Source organism: Falco rusticolus, chromosome 1, assembly GCF_015220075.1.
Source record: "Falco rusticolus isolate bFalRus1 chromosome 1, bFalRus1.pri, whole genome shotgun sequence".
NCBI lineage: Eukaryota > Metazoa > Chordata > Aves > Falconiformes > Falconidae > Falco > Falco rusticolus.
This window is the reverse complement of record NC_051187.1, coordinates 77,019,351-77,035,440: the sequence shown is the minus strand read 5'-3', so window position 1 is coordinate 77,035,440 and position 16,090 is coordinate 77,019,351. Positions and strand designations below refer to the sequence as shown.

At 37.6% G+C, this 16,090-nt stretch overlaps 1 protein-coding gene across 1 annotated transcript in view; it reads right to left on the bottom strand.

Moving 5' to 3' along the window:
- The window catches only part of SORCS2 (sortilin related VPS10 domain containing receptor 2), a 579,315-nt gene that overhangs the window by 30,471 nt on the left and 532,754 nt on the right, over positions 1-16,090 (bottom strand). The window contains 8 exon segments of the mRNA XM_037385456.1: positions 130-255; positions 1,866-1,978; positions 3,762-3,885; positions 5,201-5,334; positions 9,251-9,437; positions 13,038-13,209; positions 14,620-14,748; positions 15,376-15,509. Of these exon segments, the coding sequence (XP_037241353.1) occupies positions 130-255; positions 1,866-1,978; positions 3,762-3,885; positions 5,201-5,334; positions 9,251-9,437; positions 13,038-13,209; positions 14,620-14,748; positions 15,376-15,509 (1,119 nt within the window).

The window sequence follows — 16,090 nt, the reverse complement described above, 5'->3', positions numbered from 1 at the left end:
AGGTGGGAATAAGATCTTTACATAGGTAGGGAACACCTTGTAATTTCACACAAAGACAATGAGACTACAGCCACTGATTGGAAAACAGAATGAAGACTGTCCTAACCAGACATACATTGCTCTGGTTACCTTATCACTAGTTACACTTCGCTTCCTTTTTGGTTGGTTTGCTGGTAGTAGCACATGTAAGTCAGCTGTTGTGGGTAGACCAGGTTTCACAACTGTCATGAGTGTTTCTTTGGGTATATTGGTTTCCTGTGAAGACAAAGGCATGTGGCAAATTACAGAACAGCGTTCTTTATATTTTGTAGAAAATACTTCAGTAGCTCCATGTGTGTATTTTGGTCTTTGGTGTTAAGATCCTTAATCTTTAGAGGGGATTTCACCAGAAGCTAAACCATGGACAAAGCCAAACATAAATCAACTGAAATGTGAACTGCTCTTTGAAGACTGGAACAGCTAAGCATTATTAGCATATTAGAGTGATTTAGGGGCATCATGGAAAGAAGCAAAATGATGTGGGCATATAGTTTTAGTAAAGTTCTGCAATGGTTGTATGTTTTTAGCATAACATTAAACAAATTCCTAAGGGATTTAGGATCCTTTGCAGGCCATTCAGACACTTAGTAGACTTAGAAGGGCATATTAATTTCAGTTAACTCTAACTTAGGGAGGCTACACTTCCATTAGTGTTTAATGGGCAGAGAGAATTCTTCCAGGGTGATACTAAGAGCACCTAGGTTCAGTTCCTGAAATTGTAATGAATACCTGCATCCCCCACTGAAAGATAAGTGCATCCCTTTTAAAAATAGTTTGTGCAAATTTTGGGTTTAGTCCCAAATTCCTCCATGTCTATTTTATGCAGCCACACAATTCTAATGACAACACCCTGGGCACTTCCCATAGGCTTTCTCAAACCGATTCTGGCATTCCATTAAATTGCTCATATTCTTTTGCAAATGATTCAGTAATTATTAAAATGCAAGAGCTGTTTTATAATGGAGGAAAATATTTGTTTGACTGACAGGTTATGGAATGGGTTTAAGTCGAGAAAAGTGGGAAATTACTTTAATTTGACATTTGATGTGAACCTTAAAAAGGCAGGAAATGGTATAAAGTCAAAATTCCAGAACCTGATTTGCACTACTACAAATCCAGGAAAAGTCAATATTTTAAAAAAATTATCAACCTGCATGTAAGTGCTACTGTCCTCACAAATGCTGGTGTGTGCACACCCGGTTGCTGGCATTGTGTGTACCTGAAGAGCACAGCTCTAGAGCTCACAGTTTTCATGGGGTTCTTTTTACTTATCTCACAGTCTTGCTGCATGGCTTTGTACTTGATTTAACTTGCAGGATTCAGCTGCTCTGAATCCACATTTATTTTGTGAACATGATCTAAAAAGCCAGCTGTATTAATGGTACCCCTATATATTATAAATAATTTTCAAAGTTACGTAACTGGCATGAATTCTTTCTTTCTGCTTTGTTTTTACACTAAGACTATGTCTTTTACTTTGCACAGCATCTTTGCTTAACTTCTAAATATATCACATTTAAGCTACTCTTCCTGCTTTGGAGTCAGCACTATTTGCCAATATGTCTATATCCCTAATCCTAGAGAACAATATTTAGCATTAATTGCCAATTAGGCTGTGTTGGACCTAAACTGTCTATTCAACAATATCATCATCTGGAGTCTGTACATCAAAGCTACACTAGGCTCAAACTTGTTTGAAATGTGGCTCATGAGGCTCACTGTATTATTTTGCTCTGCCTACTTTTTTCCAAATGAGAAGGCATTAACTTAACCTTCAAGCTTTATGACTGGCCAGGGAACATTTTACGAGCAATCTGAAAGAGCACCTTTGCAAGAAGTCGTGTTACTACCCGCCCTATGTCTTCCCTCCACTCTGGTATGTCAGGGTTGTACATGTCCAGGTGCTTAGTAAACTTCAGAGGAAGAACATGAAAATGATCTAGAAAAAAAAAAAAAAAAAAAAGAAAGAGAAAAAGAAAAAGAAACATTTTTGAACAAGTAACAAACCAGGCTGCAAAAACAGTTTTGTAAAAATGAAAGCTGAAAATATATGTTTTGCATTATTTGCTGTGCAGCGCTGCGGTATCTAGGGGCCCCACTGCTCTGTGTTTACTCTTGCATGGAACAATAGTACACTCCTGTCAGTCATTCAATTTCTTTCTGTATTTTTGTCACCATCAAATCTGTGCCTAAAGGTAAAAAAGCAGGAAGAAAAAAAAATAAACAAAGCAGATTTACATCCATGCTCTGGAGTCATAACCTTCCCAATAATTTTTCCTTAGGACAATACACTACACAGACATGGTTGATTTCTTTGATTTGTAATGGGAATGCACCAATGGATTTTATTCTTACAGAATCATAAGCATATGGGGTTTGCTCATTACGTGTTCCTGTTTTTCATGTAATATGAATACATACTCCATAAACTAGCTGTGAAAATAAGAACAGAAATTATATGAAAAATGCTAAGTACTGCCCTCTTTGAAAAAATAAAAACAAGACACACCCACAACATTTCTCTGGATAATGTTGAAAATATCTGAAATACTAGAAATGGGCTGTTCCTCAGCAAACAGTCTCTAAAATCTTCCCATTCTGCATATAGTCTTCTTGGACAAACACCCAGAGAACTTAATGCAAAGCAAAGAGACCCTCTGGAATGCATGAGTCAAACCTGGCCTCCCCAACACTTCCAAGAGAATTGTATCTTAATGCATTTCTTTTCCAAAGGTTTCTTTATTTCCCTCATGGCCAGTAGTCTCTTGCTCATTGTATCAGGAGTGGTCAACATTAAGAGCAGAAGGAATTTTTGAAAGTCAAAGTCATTGATCCAGTCACACTAAGAGGGTTATACTTTTTCGATTTCTAAAAAAGTGGATGCACTCCTAAGTGGTAGCATAAACATTAAATCCATTTATCTTACGAAAGGAGAAGGTTCATAAAAGCTCAATTTAGCCTGAGTGTGGTTTTCACCATTATTTTAAATTAATAAGTATACTAAAAGCAAAAATAACAGAATCTTCTTCAGACAATAGAGATGTATCATGTTGTTTATTTCCCAATATCTCAAGGCTTTTAGCTCTGCATTTAAAAGAAGCTTTTTCACTTATCACAATTCCCACATGTGACAGCATAAATACAAATGTAAATAATTTGTCTGCACTACATTTTTCACAGTTTATTATGCCGTGTCACCACATTATAAAACACAATAAAACACACCAGGGCACAATGTGAGACAAGAGCTGAAGGGTTATTCAATAATTACAGTAGAGCTATACTTGATCCAAACTCTCAGATAAACATCAAAGGAACAGTGATATATTGTGATAAAAGGCAAATATTTCACATTGTTTTTAATGCTGGAGGCATACACATTTTATTTTTTTTTCCAGAAGTATTTACACTACTTAGAAATTTTAAGAAACTTTCTAGCCATAGGCCAAAATACTACTGAATCACTATTGCTACATACAGCATTCGGGAACCACCATAACATTTAAAATAAAGAAACAAAATGTTTCAGATGAAATCTTCCACCCAGTCACACTGTTCAACTTTATGGAATTACACAGTGACAGTACATCCCTCTAATTTTAAGAATTAAACGTGGCATTAAATATAATTTTACGGCAGGTTCAGTTGTGTCAGGGCTGGTTTAAGAGGTATAAGAAACAAGTACACATGAAACAAAAAAATTAACAAGAGTAACCTCTCACCAAAAACGTGGACAACTTTTGAGTCCTGAAGCATGGAGCTCCCACAGGAAGCTTGCACTGTAACTCTGATGTCACCTGTCTCAGCAAACTTCATCACCAGAAAACTCTCCAGTGTAAGGAGTGGCTTTAAAAACCAATGAAAAGGTGAAAATAGAATTTCAGCAAGACCCATGAGAAAACTGTCTGAAGAAACTGTCATTAAAAATAGTAGCAAAAAAGGTTTCACACATATTACTAAATTAATCAACATATTATCAACTTGTTATATTGCAATTTTCAGTATAGGATATTTCTTTCCATACATAGATCCTTTGTAATCAGAATAACTGCCAGATGGGGCAAATATTTCTTGTAGAATAATCGTTAATTAAATTGCAATCAGATCGCACTGAAATAAATGGATTTTGAGGCAGCCTAAACAATCTCTACAAGATAGTATCAAGCAAGTCATTTCCCTCAAAAAATGTAGGGTATGCCAGGGTCAAAAGGATTCATTCTGACAATTTAAGGCATGACCCATGAGGGTGCACCAGTCCACCATAACCTCCAAAGTGGAGCTGAGATATTCTGTTCCCTGGCCACATCCGTATGAATTACAGCCCCCTTCACAAGACTACATTGATCTGCACTGCCTGCTCTAGCAATGGCAAAGTCAACAATGATGAACAGATACAGACTGGGATTACGGTACACAGCACATTTACAAGAACAAAGTTCATTGCACTTATCTGAAGCATTCCTGTCATACTTAGTCTTCCTCATATAGAAAATATTTTACTTATCTGTTATTGAAAGAACTACCTTAAAAGAAATTAACCCAGCTAGACAAGAAATATTTTAATAGAAATATTTGGATATTTATTGCTCTAGGATACATTTATCTAGACTTGCTGTCTCCAAATGAATATCACTACACTGTCTGAGTGCTCTCACTGTTTTCATATCCCAGGTATTTTTGATATGCCAGTTTACTTTAGACTCCCAGTAAGTATTTATCTATACAACAAATATATACTTTTGTACAGCACTTAAATCTACAGTACTCAAATTATCAACATGGAAGTGCATAAATCCAAGTTTCATCATTCGATCCCGAATGTATCCCCCTCCACAAGTTTTTTTTTTCCACACGTAATGAAATAGAATACATTTTTGTCATCCCTCCCCAAGAAAATAGTTTAGAAAATCAAACCAATTCTAGAAGGCAAATTTCCATTTCCACATAAGTAGCAATAAAGGGAAATCAATACCTTAAATGTACGTGATAAAACAGAGGAATTTAGATACTGTTTGCCACCAGACACAACTGGCTATTTGGAATGAAAAATCGTCTAAAAGAAGACATGCAACACAGTAGTATTTCTGTGAAAGTAAAAGGTGTCACCCAATCTTTACTGGAAAGAGATTGAAAATAATCTCAGTCAAAACCATTCATGTACCTGAAGATTGTTTCCTATCCACCAGTAGAAGACTGTCAAATTAGGATTCTTAGGCAGTATGATGGCTGTCAGGTTCACCTCCTGGTTTCTCCCAACGACTGGAACCACTTCTAAATTTAAAGCTTGCAGTGGAGCTGAAAAAAGTTCCCAAAATATCATTCAACAAGTATCTATCAATTTATTAATACCTCTTTCCCCCAAAGCCTCTCATTTGCACACCGTAAGGTCCTGAATTTATTTTTCCCTACCTCTTGCTTTTACATCTGCGTTGAAAGTTACGTGCATAATTGGTAGGACTTAATTTCAACCAACCCCCCCATAACCTCCCCCCACCCCACCTCCCCTCAAATCCTAGAACAATGATACGATCACCAAAATGCACATCTCTGATCACTATGGGGTTTTTCTGGTGCATGTCAAATTGTAGAAAACATAAGTAAATATCCCAGTTACAAAGTGGAAAAGTCAATCTCAGCTGGGTTTTTTGTGTTTTTTTGTTTTTTTTTTTAAGTAATAAAAGATCAAATGAATAGAAATCTAGCAAATCTCAAATTGCTAAGGGAAAAGCAGAAACTGAGAAAGAATGTTGCTGACTACTAATTTTCATTATAAAATATCAGCTGTTAGGCTCACACCACACATAAACCCTCATTAATGCATGCTTTAAAATAGATGCATACATCAGGGGAGCATTTATTTGCAAATCAAAATAGATAACCTCTGCACTCTAAAAATGTGCCTTAGAGTAAGTTTATTCCTTTCTGAACTTTTGCCTACGAAGGCTGTAAACTTTATTATTGTATAAAAGAAATGCATCATTACAAGGATTTTATCTGTTTCTTAATGTTGTATTTTGCCTCATAGTAGAGTAACTTTATTGAAAGAAAATCTTTCCCTCAGAGGTTTCCAAGTATATCTTTTTCAGAATGTCTGAAGGTAAAAGCTTTATAATAGTATACTGTGATAACAGAATTTCTCAACTTCAGATGCACCATCTACCCAGGATACCACTTTATGGTCCCACATGCATTCGTTACAGAGAATGAATACTAACCCATCCAGTTTTGTTCCATTCTACAATATCTTTTACCTCATTCAAAGTTTTTGCATCTCAGTGCAGACTTAAAGGTAATTAACACTGGTCCTAAGACTTCCCCTTACTCTCTTTCATGAACCCAGTCATTGCCTGTTCACTTCCAATTCACTTTGACTAAACTGATTGAACTTCTTTGAGAGCAAGTTGTTTGAGCCGTGCACACCCTCCTTTTCCACCTTACTTCAATCGGGCTGTGTGCTACTTCACCCGAGTGCAAGGCTCTACTTTCATTCTGCGTTTTCTCCAATGACTCTTTAACCACCTACGTGAATTCAAGACATGTTGGGTGCTTAAAAAAATGGTTTCTTCAATACCTTCTTTACTGAAAAAGAGTTAAACTGGACCTCCTGTTGATAGTGTCTTGAGGAAAATGCAGAAGTTGTAGAAATTCCGTTAAATTTGTTCATCCTAGAAACAAATTTTCCTTCTGATGAGGCAAATTAAAGAGGTCTAGTGGGATCCGCATCACTCTTTTGATTTTACCATAAATTTACATTTTCCCAAGGAAACTAATAATTTTGAGATATGGTTTTACTCCTGAAACAAGTTACTTTCTTTTCCAAAATTTTTAGGGGGGAAGTTGTTCGATACTTGAATGACGAGTTATGTCATGTTTGCCATACCTCTATATAGTAAAGAGCTAAAAATAATTATTGCGAGTTTTAATGCTTTTCTCAGTCACACAATTCCACAATGCACTTGAACAAGCTTCATAGCACCCTTAAGTGTGTACAATTAGGAATGAAATTGATTTACACAATTTCCATTTAACAAAGCTACAATTTCAGTACAGGTTTCAAAGCTCCCTGAATAAACACACACTATAGAGATAATGTTTTCATGAAAAAGAAAATGTATGACTAATTCTTCTTTTCTTTTTATTCTGGTTTACCTACTCACATTTAACTATTAGACTTGCTCTAATTTCTCTTACAGTTCATTAACAATTTGTAGATTGGGTGATCTGGATTAGAAGGCATAATCTGGATGACAGACCAAAATCCATATAATTGTTCTGCATTACAGGGCATTTCACAGTAACAGAACTTGGCAGGACTAAGATGTATTCCCTTTACCATTTGTCCCTGAAAAAATTCCCTGGGAATACATCAGCTGGAGATGGAGTGAAAGCAGGACTCTACGGACATATCTGCTTTCATGGTATTTCACAGTGAAAAATGTCTCTGAACAGCTATTAGTGTTTCTCTAGAACGTAGAAATTGCAGTTTAATTAGTGTCAGCTAATTTCTTCCAAATCTTGTGATTTACCTAAAAAATTAATCACAGCAAATCACATAGAAAACATTTATTCAAGTGAGCTGGGTAACATGCTTCCGTGAGTCTTCTGGACCATGTGCAGCAACCATGAACAAGCTCAGGAATGGATCATGTCTGCTTCAGTGCTCTGCTGCCTCTGCACTTCATTACCAAAGTTGTCTTAATGCACCAGGCATTTTACTTGTGAAAAATACCTCTGGTTTCTGCAGTTTGCAAATCCACTGCATAAACCACAATCTACATCTATCATTTTTAACGTTTATTCTGATGTAGGCCACACCAGAAGCACGTTTGGAGAGAGCAGTAGTTCCGCTCTTGATCAGGGCTTACTAGTGGTAGTCACTCTCTGAATGAGTTCTCCTTGGAGGAAAAGATGTTACACAGTATTTTGCTGTTCATTGCTTGTAGAGATCTACTCTTCCTGTGCTTTATCTATTTCTCAGCACCTAGAAACTCCTAAAAAGTAACAGTGAAGCCCTAAGTAATTTGTCTGGGCTCCCTGGTGGTGTTAAATGATTTAAAAAACAAACACAACAAAGAAACAGATAATGAAACTGGGGTGGATTTGATTCTAATCCATTCCATTTGATTTTAGTGGGAGATTCGCCATTAGCATTAATGGATTGGGCTCCATCTGCTAAACAAAGCAGAACTAGAAACTCAGGTCTCAAGGACTCTGAATAGCAAAATACATAAATATCAGCAGTCACTAGGCAGGCTGACACAAAGCACACAGATCTTTGCACAGCCTTGTGCGCAGCTCCAATGATTTCTGTTGCTTTGGGATTAGGCTGGAAGACACACCACTCACAACTGAGAGAAACAGACACCTGAGGAATGCAAGATGAGTTTCCTTTCTTTTGATGTTACTTGTTTCTGATTTCTTGACACATCTGAAAACAGGCTGAAAACAGGCAGAGCAATAGCTGTCTTGAATCTCAAAGGAAGTGGCAAATTCAGTTCCAGTTATGAGTTTCCTTCTTCATTTCAATTACGAGATGACTGAGGTACATTAAGCTTGCAATAGTGCATGATATTCCCTGTGCTGTGCTATTCTTTTAGATCTATTTGATAGGGGGTTTTAGGTCTTAATTAAGGAGAGGCAAGAGGCCCAAGTCAAGTAATAGTGCCTACCAACATGAAGTTCTACCCAAGTACTACTTTAAAACTTTGTGAGAACTACCTACCTAAAATCTAAATCCTAGTACTTTACTAAGTACCCTGACTTCCAGAAACGCTGAGCTTTTAATTCTTTTCTAAAATCATACAAAAGCTCACATATTTCTCAACATATCTGTTCACTTGCTTCTCACAGAACCTAGAAGCTCCTAAAAAGACATAGCTTGAATTTCTCAATTTTAGCTGCTAAGACTGCCAATGGGGTCTTGAGTCAAGAAGGTGGATCAGACCTAAGATTTCAACTGAGACATGCTTGCAGTTTAAAAGATTAATACACCATCCTTCTCACAAATCCAAACAAAAGTAACTCTGACCTGCTAACACATTAGGTTTACAAGCCTCTGCGTTGACAACATACAGCACGGCAAGACTGCGTGAGGTTACTGATAAAATATGCATTTTTCCTAAATGTGGCTAGTAATTTTCTTTACTACTTCATAGTTGTCATGAGATTTTTACACAGCAGTAAAAGTAAGAAAACTAAAAAGCTGATTTACAGTTGACTTGGACGAATACCACAGCCTCATCATGGCCAGCCACATTCTCAGCCTTCACCGAGACACGGTAAATCCCAGGATTCTCATAGTGGTGACGGATGGGTTCTCCAGTCATTGTAAGGTTCACATATATCGCCTTAAAGCCATCTCCAAGATCTACCTGGTATTTGGTATTCAATATATCACCCTAAAAGGAAAATATATAAAAAATATTTTCAATGGCCAGAACCAAAATAGACAGGACACACGATTATAACCATTTTCTGAATAACAACAGCATTTCCAGCCCATCCAGATTTTTTGACTCAATTGCAATAGTTGCAGTAAAACCACTACACCCATGGCAAAGATCAGGGGTCCTCAAACTACGGCCCCCCAGGGTCCTCAATCCGGCCCCTGGTATTTACAGACCCTCCTGCCCCCACCCCTGCCAGGGTGGGGGACAAACCAAGCAGCGGCAGATGACTGCATGCCACTTCATCTGCGCGCCGGCCCCCTGTTTAAAAAGTTCGAGGACCCCTGGCAAAGTCTGTAGTGCAAGAGATGTCATGTGCATTAATAGAGATAATTTCAAATTTCCACAGTAAGGTGCTACCTTAAAATAAGATACCCGAGACCACTAAAGAAGCTGTATGACACAGAAACCACCACCCTTGTCTTAATGCAGGTGGATGTTAACTAACATAACAGTGTAGGGCAGCCCCAAGTTCTGGAGTGATGCTCATATGATTGCAAACAACTGAATATTGTTATTTAGCAAATTACCATTCATCCAGTGAGCTTCTAGCCTATGCAATTATAAAGTAAAATTAGTTGGCTTAGATATTTTTGACAGCACCTTCTAACCACACCCTCTGACTGTCAACCATATGGCCTTCAGGATCCAAGCTGGGATCTTTGTAGAGTTCTACTTTATTTTACAGAGTTACCAGCACGTCTAGAACTAGCATACTCTACTGCAAGAGTAGATGGATGCTTAATGAAGGAGATTATCAAGCTGAGTTTGGGAAAGGGTTTAAAAGTCAAGGCAAATAAATCTGTCATGGTAAACATCTCAAAGAATTTATAATTCATTGCACTTCTGTTAAGTGCTCCTTTAAATGACAACGTCGTCCTAAACTCAGGCCTAAAATAGTGCACGACTGATACTACCATCAGATGACAAACATATGTCCATCACTCATGCTGTCATAGTGTAGCTGCTCAGGAGAGAAGTCAGGCCTGTGCTACGTGGACTGGTGATGTGGATGTAGTCAAAGGAAAATTCATTTTAGCTGTGAGCAGCAACACTTGTTCAATACTAATGGCAGCACTGCCCTTAGCAAGACCTGCTTCCTTGGTCTTCAGCAGTATGTTTCTGCTTGTTTGCCACAGTACGCAGCCATCAGTCATGCAATTAAAACAGGTTGCAGGGCCAGACTTGGTAGAAAAATCTCCATATTGTGAAATCATAGTGTTGGTTTAAAAATCTTCATTGATTCTAGGAAAGGAACACATACATCCATATGCTAGTCAGGTGACCTGAATGGCCATCAGAGCAGAGAAAGACTGAAACCCATCGAAGTATTCAAAAATCACTTTAACTTCCCCATAAACCACTCTCTGAAATAGGTTTGTATCAAAATATCATCCCAAAAGGCAGCACTAACGTAAATTCAAAGGAAGAAACTTATCCTAGAACTTACATACCCTGGCATTACAAAGGAAAGGAAAACATAATATTATTTCCTCCTTTTATGATTTTGCAGTTTGGTTGATTTTCTTCCATGTTTTATCAGATGAAAGAGCATTGCTTATAATGTAAAAGAATACCCTTAATAAGGAACCTGTAGGGTTATCAAGTGCCTAAACACCATATTTCAAGACACTTAAAGGACCTTGAAAGCTTCTTCACTGTGAGTATTTTTTTTCCAAATAACATCTTTCTTTTGACAGCAGATGGGTAGAATTTAGTAGAGGAGGTAATATGTTATTAAAGTTTAAAGCAAAAAAGATGTCTTCTTGCCAGCAATGTGCCAGTAAGTGGAATCTCTAGATGACATTAGTTTGCAAACAGTTCTTGTTTGCTCTTTCTTACGCTAACAAGAATACATGCATATTTTTTCCAGGTGAGACAGAAACCAGTGTTGAAAGGCAGTAGATGCTGGCTTCTCTTAATTTTTATACTAATAGCTTCCCTACTATAAATATGAGAGTGCTGTCTTCAAAACACCAAGGCATTTCTGTTTCCATGACTAGGAAAGACAGAGAGCAGTGGAGAGATAACAAGAGTCACAGAGGGAAGAGGCAGTTAAATTTAAAAGGAATTGAGGCTTCCAATTCCATGCAAAATAGATGAGTGTCACCAAATTATTACATTCAACCAACATATTTTGCTAAAAAAAATATTATAAATTATTATTATTTCTAATGTCACTTGCAAACTGTCCGAACATACTGGAAGCCTGCTTTCTATACTCCGTGACATCTGGCATTCCTGCACCTAGTGACATGCATTCACATAACCCGGTAACTTAATTTTGTTTGGCCACATAAGTCATATGTTTTGGTTTATACTAGTAGAGCTGTTTCTTAACCTCAGTAATCATTGCGAATTCTCATTAGACTTTGTTGTATAGATGTAATCCTAAAAAACACTCGGGACATTTGAGTATAAATATTATTCATAGCCATAGGGGGCAGCAGACTGCTACATTTCTTCTAAATCTGCCTTCCACTTCGAGGTACTGAGCAAAGACTTCATCAGAAAACACTGCATGGGATTCCCTTCAAGATTCCTCACTTCTAAAGGAAGGTTTTTGAATAGTTTTGTATGTTTTATGTATTGCCACAGAGATTCATGAAAGCTTCAGTAGGAAAAATAGTCAAACTGCCAATCAAAACCATTAGAGTCCAAATTGCAACCAAATGCTCTATTCTTACAATAAACATTTCCAAACAAATTATAAAAAGAGAAGGCAGTATAACTTGCCATGCAAACTGTTAGGGCACTGCAAGCATTGGGACACAGAGTCTGCGAAGCATTAAGCAGCCCAGTGTTCCGCACGTAACCTCCTTGATACCAGTACAGAAATAAATCCCAAGTATCCGATTTATATTGCACGGGTTTGCCAAAATGTGTGAACTTTCTTCAAGTTCTTGCAAATCAGTGGGGTTAGCCAGGAAGTACATTACTCTAGTAACCTGAGCACAGCAGTTATAGCCTAATGCTAAAAAACAAGAATTAGAAAACATAACCATGGCAAACAATTAATCCAAAAGTTACTCAGTGCTGTTGATCAGGGCCTTAGAGTATTGCCTGTCTCAATAAACAGAAAAAACCCATACCTTTGGCAACACAACTGATATATAATAAATGATTTTATGCTGAGTTATTTGCTGATTTCTATAAAGCTTCTCCTCATTCCTTTCTGAAAGGCAGATTTTCAAAAACACTTAACCCAGAATATTAACTGTTCTCTGCATTTCTGTTCTTCTCTGTCACAGCAGTTGAAATGTTCAGTCCAAAGAAACTGGTAATTTAGTTCCTTTGATTTTCCAAGAAGCCATTGCCTTTAAGGAATAGTGACTGACTACGCTGCTGAGGAGACAAATCCTGTTCTGTGGACAGAACTTGGTGGTTCACTGAGCTTACTGGAATTTACTTGGACACAGAATTTCAATATTTAGAGTCATTCATCTTAGTCTCAAACACAAATTAATCTCCATTCAGCAGCAAAGCAGGCAGGAGTGAAATGAACCCTAAAAATAAGGAGGAAACTTTCATAAAGCTAATTTTCATTACTACCTGCTCTTGTCTGACGATGAAAGTGATGTCTTCCCCAGGTCTAACAGCCAGGCTTTCTTCCCTGATGCTGATGTGAAGTCCCTTGGGAGCAATCAGTGGACACATACGCTGTGCTAAGTTCTGCTGCAGGTCTACACCACCTTCACACACATTAGAAACAACTTTTCTATACCTGCAAAACCAGTAAGAAGCGAGCACACTGAATCAGAGGTGAGCAGGAGAATGCTATTAGAGGTAGTGAATGCAAGTGTGATCATAGCTAATGAATATTCCTTGGGTTTACAAACAGACAAGATCGTAAGTGATCAAAATCAACTCATGATACAAATATTTTGATGAGGGACATTGCCTTTACAGAGTAAAAACTATTGAAGAAAGAGAGTGTGGAGTATGATAAGGATTTCACTTTTATGCATTGGAAGAGTCTGCCTTTCCAAATTTAGAAACATGCCTGAACAGCCCTCCAGGAGCTAGACAGTCTGCTGTCCTCTCTGCCATACCCTTTCCTAGTATTCAATCGTCTTCAGTGCTCTCGAGATCTTAATTCAAACCCCAAAGATCAGGAAGAAGTTAGACCAAGCAGCTTCTGCATTAACCCAGAACAAATTGCTTAGCTGATGATCTGAAATCTATGCATTTCTCAAAACACTTAAAATATTTATTTAACATAATCATATAAAAGAGTGAAAAGCCTTTTAAAGAGCTAGTAAACAAATACTTGGATGTATACAGCAATTATTTATGGATCAGTTTCACTCAGGTATGTTATTTTTAAACATCCTTTAAAATTGGAGTCAGATTTCAACTCTTTTGAATTCTTATTCTGTATATCACAGCTGTCAGCCACAACCCAAAAGGCATCATTTACCTCAGTAAAGCAAATATACACAGAGACTGTAATTCTATTGCTGGATTAGACATTTCATCATTTGGTTCTCATCTCCACAACTGACAGAGATGATGTTATGATAAGCCAGAATAGATGCCAGCTGCAAGTTATTCTCAGCACGGTCGTCAGAATACGTTTTAGTGTATTCTGTGTGGTATTGTTTATGGTTACTAAAGCTTTCCTTTGATTCTGAGTGTTCCATATGGTCAGGAAAAGAATCTGTTCTCCACAGAACTCCTTACCCCTATGGAAGTGAGAGACTGGGAAGTTCCGTGAGATGTTACTGGCTACTCAGAGTAATTCATTGGATGCAAACTGAAAATTGGTCTGAACACAAGCAATGGGCTAAAATGTATCAGAAGTGTAACTATGGCTAGCAAATGTTACAAAAAAATAATAATTAAAAAAAAAAAACCAAACTGAGAACAAGATAGCTCTCCCTCTTCTCAAATAGATTGGTTTTGAACTGCTGTGAACATGTAAAATAACATTCCTCTTTCATTAGTCTGTAGGAAGCCTCTGTACATGCTTTAGAGACAGAACTTTTACATTTCCCAGTTTTTACATTTTTACATTTCCTTTTTACATTACATTATTTACATTTCCTCCAAACCATTTTTGTGGCCTTTGGTCAGAATATTCTCCTCCTCTCTGGATGCCTCTGCAAGCCAGTAGAATGTAAAATCAGCTTACCCAGTGCTGCTGGTGTATGCTTGCCCCAGCATGCAGTCTTCAGGAGGTGCTTCTGGGTTAAACCAAAAGTCAGCAAAGCATTTGCTAGACTCCGACATCAGAAGTGCAGAGCGCTCAAAACCATAATCACTGAAAAACATCAAAACCAAGCATGTCACTATCCACTATCCCCACTTCATTCAGAAGTCTAACTTAGGGCAGATGAGACTACTTTTTTAACATTAAAAATGTTTTTTTAGTATTATTCTACCAGCTGGACATAGGAGTTGATGAAGCCAAGTCTAATTTCAATCAATGGGAGTTGTGCACACTTGGGGGAAAAACTGGTTGTAATGACTTTGTCAGTTCTGCAAAGTTAACTTTCATGTGGTGTCCTTTGCCACTCAGACCAACACATTTCTTCTGGTTGGTGTTTTTTTTTGTTTTGTTTTGTTGATTTGTTTTGTTTTGTTTTTTTTTTATTTATTCATTTGCAAATAGAAAGGGGTTGCTTGCCTTATACATGAATCCAATGGTAATTTTTCAAGTCTTGATCAATAGAGGAAAACATCAGGATTTGTTCAGTTAGGTGAAACAAATACTTAAAGCATGGCAATGTTTTTAAGCAAAGGCAAATGCAAAGGCAACCTGTTATTTGAAGAAATTTGTTTATACACAGCTATGTGGGGAGAGGGCAAAAGGAGGAAAATACACCCATTCCAAACTCAAAGTAAGTATTTACTAGCAATAAACCAAAAGGTCCACAGACAGACTCACCATAAGAAATCAGAGTTCACACATTCACACACTTTGGATGTAAGAGCTGATGTGAAACTTCTCCCTTTAATGCACCACGATGAAATCTTCCTCTTTCGAAAGCTCCTCTGCTGGCCCATGATGCAACGATCACCCTGAACAGCAAAGCACTGGACTTATTGCACACTGTAACCTACACAACACAGATGTGACCTTATGTTGTCCTGAGAAACTCTGGTCTTGATGCCAAGACTATAAACTTGTAACAACTCTCTCATATTCAAATGTATATAGGTATAGAAAGCCCTCATATCCACCGCTGTTCACTAACTGGCCATTACAGATTTGTAACACACGCTGTGTTTTAGGGAACTAACCCAAAGATATACATGAAAATTCAAATGCCATTTGACCCATGTTCCATGTGTGCACAATCTAGGCACAGGCCTACAACTGGCCGTTTAAAAGTTCAGTATGCACGCAGATGGCTGAAATTCCATCTAAATCACTGTATCTCCTGTTGGCAGGCAACATCGCGCACCGATTGGACACAGGCAAATGAAGACTCGTCGCCCCCTACTGGTAATTGGGCAGCTGTAAGTACTCTGTCAAAGTGTTCTAGTAGTTTCTAATTTCTGAAAGACATTTCAGTGTCAATATCCCAAGATACTGTTACTCTTTACGCTCAGATTTGCAAACGTTATTTGTAAATACACACCATTCCCAAACAAGAAGT